Here is a 19,802-nt window from a genome sequence, read left to right as displayed (position 1 = left end):
TATATATAAACATAAAGATATAAAAATTTATATATTTTACAGTACTTAATACCATAAAGATAGCTAATGGCTTTCCAAAATTTGTTGCAGAAACCATTACAAAAATGTGCCTGTCTATATGGCCATGAATTACTTCTTTACTCTGGAAATGCAAATTGTATTTTCTAAGTAAACATTAGTAGAGAGGTATCTTTTTTGATTTACTGGAATCTGGACAAAATGTTGCTTATTTATGCCTTTTTTGATTTTCAGTGGTCTCCTATAAAATATCGCAGCAATATTTGAGGCTGCCCAGGATGCTGTAGTCTCAGAGTGCAGAGTAAAAAAAGCCCTCCTGATTTCAGCAAGAGCTTTGCCTTCTTAAGAACAGCAGAATCAGATGAAGAACTTCGAATTAATACTGACCTTTAAAAGAAGCTGATATTTTGTTATCCTTTGGACAGGTTTGATAAGGTAAGAGGAGATAGAGTTGGCCAGTCCATGCCGTTGTTGTATCTCCTACATGAAAAACACAAACATTTGAGGACTGTGAGCACCAACACTCAGATATAGACTGCTTTAAGGGCTATGCAATAATATACGTTAACTACAAACTCTATTTTAGCAAGGAGAAATAAAAAAAGACAGGATGACAAGATATTCCAGCCACAGGAAATGATTATGTTGTGCATCTGCCTGCTCACTTTGTATAAACAAAAGATAATTACTTCCAAGTGTACCTGTGAAGCGTTTCAACAAACCTAAATACAAATAGAAACGATTAGGAAGATCTTTTTTTTTTAAAATTAAAATCTGTATTTCTTTTGTTACTTGCAAGAAAGAAAAGAAAACAAACTTCAGTGTTCTGGGGAACTGCCAGGACTGTCGCAGGAAGGCTGAGGTGGAGGTTTCTTAGCATCACCTGCTAGTTTAATTGTTAATAGTCACAGAAAGCATCTTCCCCCACAAGGGGGAGCACGAAGTAACATTTTCTAACTACAGGGAAGAGGTTACCAAACACCTAAAAAGAAAATAGCCACTTTCAAACAAAAAAGTACGACCTCCACAAAGCTAAAGGAGGAAAATAGAATTAGATGATAATTAGATTGGATAATTACAGATTTCAAGTACTGATCATAGTTGAACTTTAGGGCCAGTGTTTGCCATTTATCACAGTATCGGATATATTTTAACCACACAATTTCGAACAGCAAGTTATGCATCACAGCTATGTGCTTCCTAACCATGATTACAGTATCAGAAATTCCCAAGATGGGATACATATGAAATTTTCACATGGTCCAGTGGTGGACAATGGAAGGTCTTGAAGTTACCTGTGCACAGAATTAAGTCTTCATACTTCTAATGCACTTTAGGTGGATTATGGGATGGAGAGCTCTGGATACACTGGTTTAAGACAGAGGGATCAAAGATGGTGGCAAGAATGTATTTCTAATGTAGTTTTATCAGAGCCCTTCGTTATTTTTTAAAATAGTATTTACTAAATTTTATTTGATTTTTTTGTCATATCTGCCTGATTTCCTGTAACTTATCTGCCCTTCTTCAAGCACTGAAAACTTAACAGAGGCTTCACAAAAAGGCTTTTCCTTACAATGTTTAGAATCCCCATTTCCTCAGTGATAGACTTTTGAAATTACCCCAAAAGCTTTAGGGATTTTTTGTTTGTTTTTTATTATCTACTTCTACAAACAATTCTAAAAAAATTAGCGGTGTCACTACACAGCGGGTGGCTCAGCACAGTGGAGCAGGAAACAAAAAAGGGTGGAGAGCACTCTAATTGAATCATCTGTAAATACACGTTCAAGCAAAGCACCCCAGCAAATGCACAAAGTCCTTCAGTGTGGCCAAAATCCCCCAGCTAGTGCACTTCCCTAAAACCGCAAACAGTTGCTACCTTTTGGTCCTTTCTTCAGCGGAATATTACACATAGACCAAGTAACGTAGGAACTGAATAAGCAACGTGGGTGGTTTAGCAGCTCTGAACAATACCAGTCAACTGAATTACCACTACATTCGATTACAATTTAAAGGTGCTCCAACAAATTTAACAAAGATTTCCATCTTTATTACATACAATGCAAACTAAGCACATCAAAATGCTGAGATTTGCAGAATATGCTTGTGAGAGCTGAAGATTCACGTCTCGGCTGTTGCTGCCTGAACCAGCTTCCAGTTCTGAACTGCTCTGATATGTGACAGTGACTTTTTGTGTTTGATTTGACAGCTTTATGAGACCAACTGAGCAATATAAGTTAACCATGTGAGATATATCATTGATTTTCTTAAGCTGACAATGAATTGCAGCATTAGTACCAGGGAACTTGCATTTTCTTAAGAAATTAGGCACTCAGCATAACTGCAAGTACATGATTCAAACTTCCAAGGCATACTTTTAAGGATGGACACAAAATACTCACATCAAAATATGCTCCTGCGTGTTCTAGTATCAGCTGGGTAGAATCTGGCTTATTTTTACAGTAAGTGACATACATTTGGAATTTGTCTGCCTGCAGAACAAAATGCAAATTTATACAGGTTATCAGAGAGCATAATTTCTGTCTCAAGAAGTTTTTACACAGTTATCAGAAAGCATATCTTCTCTCTCAAGAAATTAAACTATACAGAATTATTTTCCCATTCAAACTGGCAGCATAAGAAAATACATGAGGCAAGTAAGACTGAAAACAATAGCAATGTATGCAAAAGTAGATTATTAATAGCTAAGACAAAGATACCAAACCAAACCTGAACGCAGGTTTAGGTAACTTGCATAACTTCAAGAGCAGCTAAGCACTGGCATCTGACAGCAGTGCCTTAATTTTTTTCCCAGTTAAAGATACACACATTTTTACTCGAATTTGAAGGAAGAGATACTTTTAGAAATTTTACAAATTAAAAAGGGACCTAAGAGCAAGAATCCATCCCTTTATGCTTCCTATCTCCCTTGTTACTTCTAAACATAAGTCTGACTTCATTACCCATGTAACGAAGCAGTGTCCAACATCTTCTGGTAACTGTTCATATTTTTCCAGCTCCTTGAGGAATATACTATGGGTAGAAAAGAAACAAACAGTATAAGGCACATGAAACATTTTCGTTAGAACAGCTGATATTGATCTATTGTCCGTGAATAAAGGCAGTTAGAAAACTTGCTGTAATTCATACCAACAGCATGAGTTAAAGAAATACAGATAACAGGAATGGATTAAAATGTGTAGTAACAGCACTAATATAAAATGTAATTCAATACAAATTCTGATGTGAAGATGTCCTGGTTTTGGCTGGGATAGGGTTAAATTTCTTGCTAGTGCTGTGTTTTGGATTTAGTATGAGGAGAATGTTGATAACACACTGATGTTTTCAGTTGTTGCTAAGTACCCTCCTAGTCCAAGGACAGCTCCCATGCCTACTGACTGAGCTAGGTATACAAGATGGGAGGGAACATCATCAGGACAGCCAGCCCAGCTGGCCAATGGAGTATTCCATACCATGTGACGTCATGCTCAGTATATGAAATGGTAGGCGTGATCCAGGAAGTACCGACTGCTACCTGGTTATCGGTCAGCGCGGGTGGTGAGCAATTGCATTGTGCATCACTTATTTTGTATATTTTATCATTATCATTATTATTCTCCCTTTTCTGTTCTATTAAACTGTCTTTATCTCAACCCACGAGTTTTTCTCACTCTCACCCTTCCGATTCTCTCCCTGTCCCACGGGGGAGTGAGTGAGCGGCTGCGTGGTATTTGGCTGCCTGCCAGGTTAAACCACGACAGTCCTTTTTGGCGCCCAACTAACATAAAATGTAATTCAATACAAATTCTGATGTGAAGATCAGAAATTGATCCAGCAGACATGCAGTTAACACATAAAAGAGTACACAAATTTAATAACTGCTGTTGTTCTCCATCAAGAAGGTTTCCTACTGCCTCAAGAAAAGTTTAACCTTCATCTCAAGAAAAAAAAAAGGGGTGACTTGCTTTTTGGATGCTCAAGTTAACACAAAGCATTCAAAGGAATGTAAAATCAGGTTCTGGAATATGCTAGGTATATTTTATTACTTAAAAGAATCATAACCCAATACAAACGCCAATGAATTAACAAAGACGGAAGATTCAGAACAAGACTTTTGTATACACTTCTGCCTAGAAACCATTCCACTCAGAAGAAACGTAGTGGACAAGCCTCTTTCATGCTCTGTACTCAAGTAAATATAACAATGGTGGGGCATCTCCACAGAAGCTTTGAAGAGCCAAGGAAGAGGAGGGGGCCCTACTCTTTACGACTAGCAAGTTGCACTTGGAAATCAGGAATGAGCGTTCTGAAGGAATGACAGAGTCTTAAAGTGATGTTTGTGCTACACATGCATTCTGTTGAGTTCAGTGGTTTCCATCTCTTTAGGACAACTGGAAAAACTACAGCAAAATTTTAATGTATCCAAATAATTTCTTAAAAGCTGAAAGATGTCCGAGACTGAAAAAGACAGTTTCTAATGGTGTACCTACCTGGCTGCAAAAAGCAACAACTGAAACAATTGAAAGCAATGAGAGAAGAAATCCTTCAGATTTTTTATGGAAAAGCATCCATTATTCATACGCACAATATTTTCACTAGGAAATCCCTCAGGTCATCATTTGGATTTAGCAGTAATATGGAAATGGAAGATAAGTCACTCACTTATTGTGGAACTCATAGATTTCCTGCATGTTTCCAAAGATAATGTGTTCTTTGTTTACAATACCAGGTGGGATCTCCTCGACTCCACTTGTCATTTCCCATAGATATGTCTGCCCAGAACAAAAAAGATGCATGAAAAGTCATGATAAACTCTGAAGAGAAGCACCCAGGTATCTGTAAAAATGCATTCCTGGAGAGAAATTGGGGAAAGATCATGCAGCATCATCATCTCCAATTGTGACAGTACCTGTTGTGTCAAATATATCTTGTGATTTTGACAGTAAAATCCAAGTTCTAAAACCGACAATTTATCATAGTCCCTGAGACTTCATCATTTAAAATGCATAGTGTTCTTGACAACGTCTAATGCTTCAGGATATTCCTTATCAAGGTCATGTCTGCAGTCTAGAAGTTCATGCTTTGTGCAATAGCTAACACTGCACATTATTTGCTTCAGCATAACAATTACTGGGCACTTTTCCATGGAATCTCTCTGAATTTCTATTCAAAAAGTCAACTAGTAGCAGAACATGTGTAACAGATAACAAGAGAATTAACCACAAGCTCTTTTCTATTGCTAGCAAAGCAAATAAAGTAAACTGCTCCTTTTTCCCTCCCCTCTCTAAAACAAAAAACCCCACACGTTTATGAATTGGGAAAAGAGCAAATGCTGAAACTCGGTACTGACAAAAGCAAAACATATAGGATGAATTCCGAAGTGGCCGTTATCAGATGTAATGCTAAGTTTCTTCTTAATAGCAGAAAAGATACTTAATTTGGTCCTATGACTGCAAACCAATCATGCTCAACTGTTAAAACCAGAAAAAAACAAAAAGCAACGGATTGAATCCCGTCTTCAAAGATTAGTGAAAAAAAGAAAACTTACATCCATGCATTCCCGGAGGTCTCTTACGTAAGCCTTTTCTGTCTGAATTAGCTCAGCCATAATGAACCTTAGGTGACAACAGAAAGAATAATCAAGTCTCAGCCTGTTAGATCATTATGAATGCATAACAACCAGAATATATCTTTCTCCTCATCAGCTTTTGCTTTTTCAACTGCTGCAAGAAAAATCTGAGAACTGAAATGTGAAGAGAGACAACAGATGAAGGAAACATAAGAGGTAACATCCCTCCATTACTAACCAGTGCAAAAAGAAATGGGGAAGGAGATGGAATTTTTTCTCAAATGCTTTTCACTTGCTACAGTCATTTAACTGTTGTCCTCCCTCCTCCCCTTACACATTATTCACATTTCACATTATTTCTAAAAAGAAAAAAAAACACGTTAAAAGAAGTCTAACATAGTTTTGAAAGTTTAAGATTCTGACATGCTAGAATTACCTGTGAGAACAAGCATGTGAATAAAAGGCAATAGGAGCTATTGAGTAATATCACTCTCTTTTTACCATTTATCCAATTTCCAAGCTGCCAGGCAAGCCGTGACAGTTGTTTCATTATCAGGATTGATTTATGCATTCTCATTGATTAAAAATAAATAAATTTATTACTCTTTCCTGCGGGCAGACTTTCGTTTTTCTTCGTTAAGCTCATGAGCAGCATCGCGCAGTTTCACCTCTGACCCAGGGACACTGGCTGGGATTATATCCAGCTGCAAGCTTTTGCTCTTTATTAAAGAAAGGAAGAATTGATTAAGGAAGGAGACAGGAGAAAACAGTAGCTAAATCAAATGCAAGCAAAGCTTGTTTGTCTGTCATCACACTCAAATTTCTCTTACCGATTTATTGGAATCAGAGGAAATACCCAGAGCTTTCTCTAAAGAGGTCCTGTATTTCTCCATGCGCAGGGAAAAGTCTCTGTACCTCTTATCCACTGCTGTGACACATTTTTTAATCTCTGTTGCATGAGCATGCCCTTTTTCACAAAAGCCATCAGCCAGCTGTATCAACAACTTCACCCTCTCTTTGGTTTGCTATGAAAACAGGAAAATATCAAACAGTTACTAGCTCTACCTGTCATGAAGGGGGTCATTTTGCTTAACCTGCTACTGAGTGTAGTTGGAGAAGCCATCAAAGGAGTAGCTTCCTCCTCTCTCTTCTCAGAACTCCTTTAAACAGATAGCTTTTTCTTAATAAAAATAGCACAAGATGAATATAGGTTTCCTTGGGTTTTATTATTACATAACTAGAAGCAGGCTGTTTATTTTTCTTTAAAAAATGTGCTCCATATCTAACAGAGATTAAATTCTGCTAGGCAAGCTTTTCAGAGCATGGGTATTCTCCTCACATCAATACAATGGGGTTTTGATGCCAAAGAGGATATTTTGTTCATTACCACTGAAGCACTGGTATTGGACCTGGCCCACAGTGTCAAGAATCTACCTCCTTTAGACATCACTGAAATGTTGAGATGGAGATAAGTCTTGTTATATATGCTTTACACTTTAACGGATTAAGACTATATTCTTCAGATCTTTTTTTAGATTGTGTTATGTTGTCACACAGTTGTTTGAGAGAAACTAAGAAAACAAGTAGCCACCACCAAATGTGTAACTGAGTGCTTTTCCCAATTAACAAGCTGCCTAAGACTATGCACTTTCTTTCATGTAAATCATAAATCATCCACAATAGATGAGTTTATACCTTCATCTCTCTCTGATACCACGTCAGAGTAAAGTGTACTGTCAGGGCCCTTGGTAAGAGGGAGTTAAGCAAAACAGTCAGTAAGAACTTGACTTTATGTCAGTATGAAAATCAACAGTGTTTGTCCTTTTTTTTTTTTAAATTCTTTTCCTTTCCTAATAGTCCCTCATCCCAGCATTTCTTTTCACTATGGAAATAGCAAGGGCTAATACATCCTCCCAACAGGTAGCGAAATGCCAAGGGAGTGGCACTAACAACATCCTTTCATCAAAAGGGGCACCCACGTCATCGGCTGACAGAGGAAACAAGGGGGGCAGTGGTGCTCTGCATGCTGGAAGAGATCCAGCAGAACAAAGGCTGGAGCAAAACTCAGAAGGAAGAAAATCCGGGTTTGAAAAGCAAAAGTGATCTCTGTTCTTTCTGCATTCTCTTTTCTCCCTTCCCACATGTCCCATGACCAACCCCATCTCCAAGTCTTTTCTCTTCTGAGGTGGTCCTTCAGACAAATGAACTCTTTCTTACTTTCTTGGGCTCTATTATTTCTCTATGAAGATTGGAGAGCCAAGACATGGGAACAGGTGACAGTTTGAACAGGTGACAAAACAAAACACAGAGACAGACAAGGTTACCTTAGCTCAGGTACTTCAGTCACGCACTGGTTGTCTGTCTTTCACATGTGAAAACTTTTAAGCCTCACAAGTGACATCTACATCTCTGTATAGGCCTCCAGAGATGTACAATAACATAATGCTGCCATGGCTAAAAAAGTTACAGCAGAATCACAGAATACTTTAATAAAATGAGTAACCTAACAAGTAAAGCTTTAATTTTTCTACTGTCTTCTAATTAAATCACAGATGAATAATAATATGCCTTGTTGTATTTTATGTCCTAAATGAACATGCAGTAATCCATAGACATCAGGATATAAAAGAGGAAATCAAAGGCCCTGCAAGGTTGGTAGGTTTTTTTAAAAACATTTTTAAGGTATCTTACTACAATTCTGGACACATCCTTGGATTTTTGGGGGGGGGAGGGGGGAGGGAGGTATTTGGGTTCTTTTGGGTTTTTTTAAAATCTTACATAATTTTATTTCTTTATTTTACCTTTGCTGTGATTTGAAATTCTTCATGTTCTTTTAACAACTCTTGAGTGTGCTGGATACTGGAGCCAGTGGAAGTATGTGTGGATAAATAAAACTCTCCATTGTCATGAATCCATTCCAGAGCCTAAATAAAGAAATAATGAAGGAAAAGTAAGAGAGAAGGCAACACACTTTTGCCAATAGAAACCATCTGTAATCAGTATTTCACAAACACAGACTGGCCACAGGTAAATTTTATTCTATGTCACTAATGGCAATCATCTAATACCTCTACAATATCAAACAGTTTGTAACTCTGAAATAATTCACTTAGTCTAAGAAGCAATGCTTAAAGAATTAAAGAAAAACAACTGACACGTGAATCCGAATACTTCAGGGAAGTCCACTACTACAGGACTGTAATAGCCCCCTATTAAAAGGTTCTAACAACCTATGTCTACGGTTTTGTTCATATACTCCCCAGGTGAGCAAAAATCACTTTTTTGGTGCAACACAGGACAGCTGTACTCAGAAACATGCATTTTCCAACTTGTAAAAATGTACATAAGACTGCCAAATGTGTAGGCTAAACTTTCCAAGCACATAAGATTTAACTATCACTTCACTCTTTAGTTGACATGTATTCCAGCCTCACAAAGTATGGTCTGTAGTTACATGTACTCTTAGAAATTAAACCTGCAGCAGAGGAGGAATGGTGAGATGTATCAGTTAAACCAATGAATGTACGTACAGGTAGTAAAAGACAAGAACTAAGAACGGATTGTTTCCCTTCCACATCCTGGTACCTTACTCTCTCACTATTATGAACCATGCTGATCCAGGTTATTATCTATGTTCCACCCACAAGACTATTTGCTGCCTTTTTAAGCATAACTCAGTGGTTGCAAGGAATCCTACTCTCTGGCTACTGGGGAAGAAAAAAAAAGAAAAGAGTCCTCTCAAACTGCCACATAACAGTAAAAATAAAAACTGTAACTGAAGACTGACATCATCAAGTTGTTCTGCAGACCTTAATACAGGCTACTACAGCAGTATGTGGAGGCACACGAACTTAGAAACTTCTTGGTTCTGACAAAGTCAATATCAGATGTTCAAAGAGTTTAATACAGCTTGCTTAGAACTGTCCTGTTACTAAATGCATGTGTATCTTCTGTGTCTTCGGTAAACATATAGAGCACTAAACAAAAATGTAACACCCCAAGAGAAAAAGTAGTAGATTGCTAGTGGGTCCTCATTCTTCCTTTTATACCTCATACTTTCAGTTTACCTTTTTATCTATCCACGTTACCAAGAACAGGAAAAGTTTTATCTTGGTGGACAGTAGGTATGTATTTTTCAAGAGCATAACCTTATACCGAATCAGAAAAGGTATCGTCTGTATTATAACTCCACCAACAATTTAAGCTCATCAAGGCTGTAACTGAATAACTTTGATTCTCTTCCTTCCACTTAGGATGCTTTTGCCTCTTGGTACAAAACCTAAAGTAATTAGAAGGCCTTCAAAATTCAACACTTAATGTGAATGCTAGGATGCCATTTACCTAGTCACATACTAGTGCAGATGCAAGCCTGATGAGATGGGCCTGTACTTGTCAAGCGCCGCTGATGGAAACAAACCAACAATTCTTGGACTAGTGTCAAGAAAAGGGACACTTCAACCAATCACCTCTACCATGCCCCTTGTCATTCTAACATCAATCTTTGCAAGAGAAGACTGATATGGACAAGTAGCATGGCTATCGCTGATATTACAAACATTTATTTTGATACTTCTCACTTTTAACTTTTTAACCTCCACCTTTTTTTGGTGGGTTTATTACACAATGCTGGAATAAACGATAAACAAAAAAACTTCCCCTCTCCAAATGTTGCCCTTTCATAACTTTTTGGCAGCTCTCTAGAGCCACAACATGACACAAAGTTCATCTCAATGTTAATTCCTACAGGTTAGATCAGCTCTCATTTCATGTGAGGATCAGGATTGTATGCTGGAGACACAAATCACCATACAAGAACTGGAGAAATCAATTTAGTGACCAGGTGAGCCCTTAACTCTGGACAATCTAGATTTGAGTCTACCATTTTCCTCGCAAACTACTATGGTATTGCTCCCATAGCAGGGCATCAAGTTCTGAAAGCACAAAGAATGGTTCTTCCAACTTCCAAACAAAAATCTAAATGAAGACAGTAACATTTCCATTTTCTGGATAATCAGTGTGGAGTTTATACGGTTTATGATGACTGAACTGGTGATTGCTGAAAAATGGGATTTACAATGAAAATGCTGACAGATCTTTATCTCCAGTGTTTGTGTTTGTCAGTAATCTCTATACAAAAGCCAGTAGGTCATATGCTTGGCAGGGGTTGGAGTTAAGGTTATCCAAAAGTGGGGTGCGGGGCAGGGAAGAGGTGTTGTTGTTTTAAAGAAGTATTAATCTTTGACTTCACTCCAAGATTTATCTTGCATTACTTTCTTTGTGAAATCATGAAAGATAGACTTCAGAAATCTTTCAGAGATCAAAAAAGACCACTAGTATTTAAGCCTCTGTCTACATTGGCTGTCAGAAAGAAATACAAAATTAGTTTTTTTGAGTCCTTTAAAGTAGCTCTAACTATATTTCACACTATGGGCGTTGTGGCCTTTTCTGCAGAACAGGAACAGATAGCTTCCTTTCTTTGTCCTATATCCAGTTTAAAAAATAAAAAAAAGTAGTAAAAAACTATTGCAGATCATTCCAGTTAATAATTCTGCCTTGGAACCCCCTACTTATTTTTATGGCTTGTGTTTTGATTAGTGATGTGGATTTTTTTTGTCTGTGGTAGTTACTTAACAGTACTTTCCAGACTGATAAATTCAACAAAATACAGAGAGGTGGATCTACCATGCAAGAAACCATGAAACGAAATACACGCAGAATTGCAAAAACTTTCCAAAGTCATTCAGTTATTATTGTTTAATGAGTTATGCAACTTGCCAGTTTTCTAGAACTGCCAATCAACTTAATCTCCCCAGCATCGGAGAAAAATGTTGCTGCCTGTTATTTCCCTGGTCAAATTAGGTGTGTGTGTGAAAGTTAACAAGCATAACAATTGGTCAAACACAAGCTTGCATAAATGAGATTCACCAGTACCAGATCAAGCTGGCTGAAGCAAAATGCTACCTTTAAGTTACAGCAGTAAAGACACGCTGCCTCAACAGATTTCGTTGTTCTGTATTAAAGGAAAAGCAAATAATTTAACTTACTTTTTATTTTAACCACTGATCTTTCAGCCATTTGAAATACTGGAGTCAATGGCAAATTTGTTATTGTGGGACAAGTCAGTGTATGTCAAACCTCGATCACACTGAAGAGGATTTTTATATAAAACTCTCACCTGTTTGGCACTTCTTTCAAACACCACATACTGTTGGCATTGATCAAGACGTCTTTTACGCATGGTCCAATAATGCAGCACACGGTTCTCCCTCTGGAAGAGTTCATTCAAGATATCTGAAGAAACAAAATTAGTTTAAACAGAGGTTATGACAACCAATTTTGAAATATCACATTAAAATCAGCAGAATAAAGTACTTTATATTGTAAAATTTACAATACACTTACTCTTTCTATACTCTTTGTTTTGATCTTTTTCCTGATATTCATGAAACACAGAGTGTTCCTGTTTCATTATTATTTATAGAAATGTTGGTTAAAGAAACTAGAGATGCAATTAAAACTTACTAGTAACACCTTTTTTCCCTCAAATATTTTTCATATGGGGACTGCCACTGTTTATAACATAATTGAAAATGTAGTCTGATAAAGATGATTCTTGACAGGGTTTCATCAGAAAGAACTAGCATGCACAAGTAATCACAACATGCTTAACATCTCATATTAATCATAACAAAAAATAACTTTTCTGAATATACCAGTCTCCTATAAAATATTTTAATAATTTAATACATATGGGCAAATACATAACCTTAGGTCACTATAAGAACAAATGCAATATAAGCAGATACTGAATGTACAGGAACCGAAGTAATAAAAACCACACAAAATGACTAAGTTTGTAATTCCCCTTAAAAAAAAAAACAAAACAACAAAACAAAACCAACAGCAGTATAATTGAGTAAGCTGACTTGTTCAAATATGAGTGTTCATTGAACCTTAATAGAATTTCCAGGTAATCAAATAATTAACTTCACAATTTGTTATTCCATTCGTGAGTATCAGAAACTGTCTGCCATTGGGAATTCACATCCAAATTCCACCGTTAACCTGCAATTCCACCTGTCTGGCTTATAAATTCTTCCCAGATGGCAAAGACCTTCTGCTTACAATATGCAGATTTTATCTGAACTCTGCTTCTTTAATGTTTATTGCCTTTTTTCTTCAAACAAAGAAATCCTAGCAGTTTCTTGTGAAGCTCACTTTATCCACTGCTTCTTCCAGAGCAGCAGCCAGCCTTTGTAGCTACTGCAAACCTAGATGGCAAGCTGAAATACATAGAAATGGGGACACCTGACGTCTCTGCCAGGTGATTCTGTCAGAAGTGCAAAGAACCCAAGGGGACATCTACCAGAAGCAGAAGAAAACACAAAAAAGGCTCATTATTCACAATAATGCTTTACTTGCTTCTCTACTTACACCTACAACTGGCTATTTTCCATAATTACAAATGGAGACACTCAGGTGCTAGGCCTCTTAATGCCTCTGCATTCCCCTGCCCCACTGTGCAGGTCCACCATGCCTTACACCCCAAAAGCTAACAACTCCAAGGAATAGTTTGACAGAGAAGCTCAAATAAAGGGAGCCTGAGGGGAAAACTCTCTCTGTCAGTGATCTGGGACCAATTACAACCACTCGTCACAGACTCCCTGAGGATTATGAAACCTGTCTGCACCGCTGCCAACATCCTCCTGCTTGGAAGCACCGTATTCCCACTTGCCACAGAGTGTTGAGATCACCCAGGACTTGCTTTTGGTTGGAATCTGGTCACTGCAGCCAAGGTTTTCTTCCTGCTGGGCAGGCTACCCTCAAATATGCCTCAACCGATCTGTCCCTTAGCCAAGTCATGAGCTGATCTGCTATGAGCCTCACCTGCTTTCTTAGTTTTATTTCTGCCTTACGCCACCTCCAAAATGCTTGCTCAGAATATATGCCAGATTTTTTTTTTTTTTTTTTTGGGCAGGGGGGCAGACACACAGACGACTATCATTATACAATGCAATACACCCAACTGGACACACCATATAAAAAGAGACATCTTGATAGCAACGCAAGCGAAGTAGTTCTGACAAAGAGCAAGCAAGGTGAATTTAGCTAATTGGAACAGCAATTGTCCTGTCAGGACAAGATACAGATGGCAAGCCAGTGAGAGACATTTGGCTGGGCACTGTTAGTGTTATTGCCATTAATTTCTTGGACTGACAAGGAAGAGGAAAAAAAAAATTCTATAAAATACTCAAGGGAAGTTACAGAACATCAACATTTCATACTAGGTTTGGATGAGCAGCTCTGTCTCAACTCTTCTGAACTATAGTCCCTGTTGTTGTTGTTATTTTCTTTGATTCCAACATTTGTAGGATTGTTTCCTAAACTCCCACCTTATTCTCCAGGCTCAGAGCGTTTTCAGCTGTCTCTATGCATCCTGCACTCTCTATCAACCTACCTAAAAATATGAGCACCACTAGACAAGTTCCTGCACTATGTTCAGTCACAACTCATACAGCAGAGACAGAGGTAACAAAGCAGCACATGAAATTAGCAGCAGAAGCGAAGATGAAAACACTCCGTTTCTGAGCTTACAGCAACTGTCACCGACTGAATCCACCTGCCATGGCACAGTTTCAGGCCACAACTCCTTCCTAAAATTCAGCTTTGGCACGGTGTCTGATGCAGTATTTGGATACTCTTAACTGCAGGCCAAGGAAATTATTTACACGGTATGAAGGGACAGAAGGACACCTCTGAGTTCAGTACCATTGTGATTCTTGTTTCCCATGAAGCATGCGCTTAGCTAAACTTTGCCTACATTAAAACATTGCTTTTCTAGATATCATAATCTGCAGCTGGGAATAAGGATCAAGTATGCCACTGAATGAGGTTTTTGAAAAATGTTCAGCAGTTCTGCAAAAACTCAAGGCTTACTCAAGTTTTTAAAATGTTCATTTATATACAATATACTGATCACAGTCTGACACACTGTTTCAAGCATACACCTGAGTATGAGTGTGTAATGGTCCAGCAGAACACATGTAACCTCTATTTCACCAAAATGAAATGCACACTATTATTTTTCTTCTCTACCTATTTGGAAAAGAGATTTTTTTTCTCCTTACATGCATATTTGAACAGGAAGATCAGAGTGAACTTTTAAATCATTTGGTAAGCTACCACCATACCACTGAGACCTAAAAGGAAGGAGTCCTTGCTAGTTCTACCTTGACTCATGTTTAATTTCCAGAAGCATGTATTACATGGCTTATGGGGGAAAAGCACTAGAGCACATAGCTTATTTTCCTCCTGCTCGGAGATTTTTCTTGCTTTGTTTGTTGCTTTTTAAACATGTATCATTTCATCCAGGATTTTAAACGTACACAGAATATGCATAGCACTACAGTTCTGACATATAATTATTCTTAAGGACATTAGCAGAGACTTTTCTACTCTTTCCTCATCTGAACACATTCACCTTTCTCAGAATGACTTTTTACACAGCTTTCAAAACTGAGTTTTTAAAAAGTTTGTCTAAAAGCCCTAACATTTTTTCTTATACTCAGTAAGTGCAGCAGCTAGAACTTCCTGCTTGCTACTGCTTTGTTTTCTTTGTCTACTACTAAGAGAAGAGCTAAGTGACAAATGTCAGCAACACTTCTTCAGTTATTGATACTGCCAGCATTTGTGTTGAGATTTTGCCTTGTACAGTTCTATAAATGTTGATACCTTGGGGACAGAGGAAAAACAATCCCTTGTCTTAGCTCTACATGCTCAAAGTTTCAACTGCCACAATCCAATTACTTCCTTAGAGTGAAAAGTATGGCCAATATCCTATTACCTTTCCAACACAAAAAATTCAATACAGGGAGATTTTCAATTTGAGTAATTGATACATGGGTAAGTTCAACACAAACTGTTTTCCCTTTGTAGTAAAGCAAAGCAGCGAGCATGTCCTTTTCTGATAGAGTCATCAAATATTTTAGAGTGAAAGTGACCTCTGGAGGCCATCTGTTCCAATCTCCTTCTCAAAGCAGGACTAACTTCAAAGTTTTTCAGGGGCTTGTTCAACTGAGTTTTAAAAATTCCCAAGGGCAGAGATTCCACTACCTCTCTTGGCTACCTGCTCTACTCAGTGCTTTCTCGCTCTTGCTGTAACACTTTCTCTTTAAATCCATTCAGAATTTTCCTTGCTGCAACTTTTTCCTCTGGTCCTATTGCCGTGTTCCTCTGAGTTTGGCTCCATCCTCTGTATAACTCCCCTTTGGGTAGCTGCAAACAGCAATTAATTAGACAATTAGACTTCTCTGGTTTTGAGTCTGTAGGCATGGTCTGAGTGTTCAGTCAGAGCTTCAAAATGCATCAAGCAGAATACAACTGGCAAATAAATGAGTAAAATGCAGTATTTATTTCTGACTTTCTCTCTCTGATCTCTGTTCTGCCTACCTCACCCATCAGTTATGCATACCCTATTAATTTCTGCCCTTTTGTCCCTGAAAGCCCTACAGATTTTTCTCTCTACTCCATTCCCCACAGTGCATGTTACACCTTAAAGCTGCACTACATTGAATTAATCCCAGAAAAACCCAAGCCCCATGTATTAGTTCTTTCCTGCCTCATCTCAGCTACTGCCTATCTACACATCTGATTTATACATGATGTCAGTTATCCTATACTTCATGAAGTTCCTTAATACTGATTCAACTATATGAAGGGTCCAAGGGCATCATTCAAGGGATTATCTTGTATCACCCTGGCACTCCCAAGGAACTCGCAGAATGCACCACACTAACACACTGAGTAAGCTTCAGTGATCAGCTCCCATTTGGCTTCAGACCAAACATTACCATGTGGAAGTTTACCATCTCATTCTCTGAACAAAAGCAGCACATTTGAGTTTCAAATTGAAAGATTAAGTGTAAGCAGGAGATAAATAAATTCAAAGCAACTTCATTTGGGTATGAGAGAATTTGATGACTGGCAGCTCCTTCAAAGTGTGCGAGCAATTTTAATTATTTCCTGTTAAGCCTGACAGAACCCTTTCCACTTGGGCAGGCTTCACTCCCCCATCATCACACATACCACAACACATGATGATCACATTCTTTGGAGAAAAAAAGAACAAGAAACCCCTTACTTTTGACTTGTTGTTCAGGTGCTTTGATGTGTGTCACCATCCCTGGCATGTTTACGCTGTTCCTGTGCAGGTATTTCAGGAAGACATCAGCATTCCTCCGAGCCAGTGTGCAAGCCTAGAGAGTCAGCAGTATTACTTTTTTTGAAAATGCTCACATACACATCCAGAAAAAGATGAAGGACCTTCCTCATCCCCCTCTTGTGCATTTCCTACCTTTTCCAATTTCAAAAAGCGTTGCTTGTTAAATCCTTCTACAAGTAAGCCAACCCCAGCACTAAAATAGTTTTCCCAACAAATAACAATTAATCCTTATTTATCTGGCAGAAAAAAAACCTAAACAAAATACTATTACTTTTTACCTGAAGATCCTGAAAAGCAATTACCTGCTCTAGAGCTTTCAGCATGACTCAGAGGTCAGAGAAGTTTGTTTTGTGTGTGTGCCATGTGCCACTTGGAAGTTATTTATTGTGTAAACAGAGTGCACATGCTTATGTAATCACCTGGATATTCCAAAACATCCACCACTACTTTAAACAAAAAGCAAACACTCCACTGAAGTGAAACCAAAAGTGCTAAAACATTAAGATATGCCCTTAAAATATTAAGACAAGGCCTTGAGAGCTTTCAGTCCTCACTGCTGTATTGCCAACACTCAGCTCAGCTGCCTTATTCAGCTTAGTACACCAAGTACTACATATGGGCTGGCTGCCTTATTTTTAATAAGCAGAACATGAAATGCTCCTTTAAAGGGTTAGATAAAGGTAGCATGGTTAGATCCAGTAACAGAGACACTAAGTCATTTCTCAAATTCTTTTAGCACAAAGACTGGAAACTCACATGCCAGCTGCAGAAAGATCTATTTGACAGTATACTTAGAGCTATGCTAATACATTTTTGAACGTTCTCATCTGTGCACTGAGAACAAAAAGGCTTTTAATAAAATTAGTTTTATACTCTGATGTCTTTCAAGGTGATGCTGGAAAAAGCCTTTGGTTACAGGGTTAGTTACACTGCTTTGCAAGCATCCGTTACACATTTATTCAGTATGACCAATAACCCTCTTCACTAGGACATCGGTTGGAATGAAAACTTTTCATTTATCTGCAGACTATTCCACAAACCCAACTACTCCCAGATGCTTGTCTAGCAATTTCCTCCTTCCGTACTCTACTGTAGTCCAAGTACATCTGAGAGCTGCTCTGATGTGCAGGCAGCAATGGCACTACGTGACTGTCACTCCTCTTCCAAAGCAGCAGCCTTTAAGCATTCTTTAGAATGACAGTTGCTCAATGCAGTGATTCCCAATTCCTCTTCAGTCACAGCGGGAGACCTGACATCTATTGAAGTTCAACAGGAAATATATTTATAAAATTGGCTACAATTTTATGCACTTGGCAGTATTCTCCTAATCACCGTCAGAAGCAGTTAATGTGCCATTTCCCACATCTTTGCAGTTTGGGATATACCTGTAGCTTTTGAATGGGCACTGTTGCTTTCCACATACATTTCAGCACTGTAAGAGTGAGCGTTTGACCGCATGCTTTCCAAGATACAGAAGACCACAAAAAAAATAGCAAACCCTACCTTTAGGAATGCCTCCTTCTGTTCCAGGTGTTTGCTTATCATGGGAGTAACATGATCTGTTTCAGAGTTCGGACCCAGTTTGTCTGCTCCCCCGCACCAGTCTTCTTCTCGCTTATATTCTTGCTCCAGGCTTTCCAGCACGCTGCACACCTATCAGGAAGAAGGAGTCCAACTCAAATATAATTCAGTAAGACAAAAATTCCAAATTTAAGCCAAAAAAAAAAAAGGAAACTCAATCTACCCCTTACATGTACCTTAGCTTCTGACATGTTTTGACTGGGACTTAAGAGAAGGCAACAAACTTTGACTGTAGGTTTGCAACCATTGGCCTGCTTATGTGGAATTGCTCAGAAGGCTATCCCTAAAGTTTCTCATCTTTCTCCGCCTCTGTGACTGCATAGTTCAGGATGGGCTTAAGATATGATTGCAGAGGAAGCAACCTTGCCAACCTTCCCCCTAACTCCTCTGCAGACAAGTAGGATGAAGCTGATTTTTCTCTGACTCCCACACAAAAACCAGAATTAGCCATCTGAGGTACCTCCATTAAAACCTCTGTGTAACTTGTTTATGGTTTAAGCAAAACTTCTTGAAACAAGCAGAAATCCAACTAAGCACTTGTACAGTGTGTTTCATCTTGAAAATGTTTTAGAAGACTCTTCTCAATTAAAAATAAGAATCTAAGGAATATTAAAAGAGAGAGTGATAGACGAGGCAGATGAAGATTTGAGTCTTCACCAATAACCACTGCACTTTGGTAATGTACCTTCTTTGAAATTTGCTAATTGAAGCAAGTGTAGCCAGACCAATTACACTGTAGTCTCTTAGTAGTTAGTACAATTTGTCTACTACTCATTTATCATAGAACGGCTTGGGTTGGAAAGGACTTCTAAAGATCATCTAGTCCAACCCCCCTGCCATGGCCAGGAACATCTTTCACTAGATCAGGTTGCTCAAAGCCCCGTCCAACCTGACCTTGATTCTTTCCCGGGATGGGGCATCCACAACTTGTTCCAGTGTCTCATCACCCTCATGGTAAAAAATTTCTTCCTTGTATCTGATCTAAATCTACCCTCTTTCAGTTTAAAACCATTGCCCCTTGTCCTGTCACTACAGGCCTTGGTAAAAAAACCTTTGTCTTATAAGACCACTTTATATACTGAAAGGCTGCAACACATGGTTTCTCTTTCTAAGGAAGCTGGTAAGAGGATTTGCTTTTTGCATTTTTTGTATAACTGCACTTGTTATCAAATTAGTAAGTATAACCAAACCTAGTCAACCATTTTTTTAGGTAATGCTGTTTTATGCCACACTGAAGAATTAACCAAGGCAGAGAGAGATCATGTAGCATTTCTGTACCTGTTCAGAAGTTTTATAGAAGGCAACAGAGGCATTCACAAGCTTGAGACGGTCCTCCATCTTCAGCATCAATTGTTGCCAATGGGAAGCAACCTTCTCTGCACACTCCCGGATCATATCCATGTCATAGTGATTAGC

The 19,802-nt window shown here is 38.3% G+C and overlaps 1 protein-coding gene across 1 annotated transcript in view; it reads right to left on the bottom strand.

Moving 5' to 3' along the window:
- Window positions 1-405: 405 nt before the first annotated feature.
- The window catches only part of LOC104082894 (triple functional domain protein-like), a gene marked incomplete at both ends in the record, with an annotated part of 53,332 nt that continues 33,935 nt past the window's right edge, over window positions 406-19,802 (bottom strand). Inside the window, 12 exon segments of the mRNA XM_009586163.1 lie at window positions 406-498; window positions 2,418-2,507; window positions 2,979-3,048; window positions 4,678-4,787; window positions 5,564-5,630; window positions 6,188-6,303; window positions 6,415-6,609; window positions 8,386-8,508; window positions 11,760-11,875; window positions 16,725-16,839; window positions 18,309-18,458; window positions 19,665-19,802. The exon segment at window positions 19,665-19,802 is cut by the window's right edge and continues 11 nt beyond it. Coding sequence (XP_009584458.1) covers window positions 406-498; window positions 2,418-2,507; window positions 2,979-3,048; window positions 4,678-4,787; window positions 5,564-5,630; window positions 6,188-6,303; window positions 6,415-6,609; window positions 8,386-8,508; window positions 11,760-11,875; window positions 16,725-16,839; window positions 18,309-18,458; window positions 19,665-19,802 — 1,383 coding nt within the window.

Source organism: Fulmarus glacialis, unplaced genomic scaffold, assembly GCF_000690835.1.
Source record: "Fulmarus glacialis isolate BGI_N327 unplaced genomic scaffold, ASM69083v1 scaffold33429, whole genome shotgun sequence".
NCBI lineage: Eukaryota > Metazoa > Chordata > Aves > Procellariiformes > Procellariidae > Fulmarus > Fulmarus glacialis.
The sequence above is the reverse complement of the archived record's forward strand: the minus strand, read 5'-3'. Positions and strand labels throughout refer to the sequence as shown.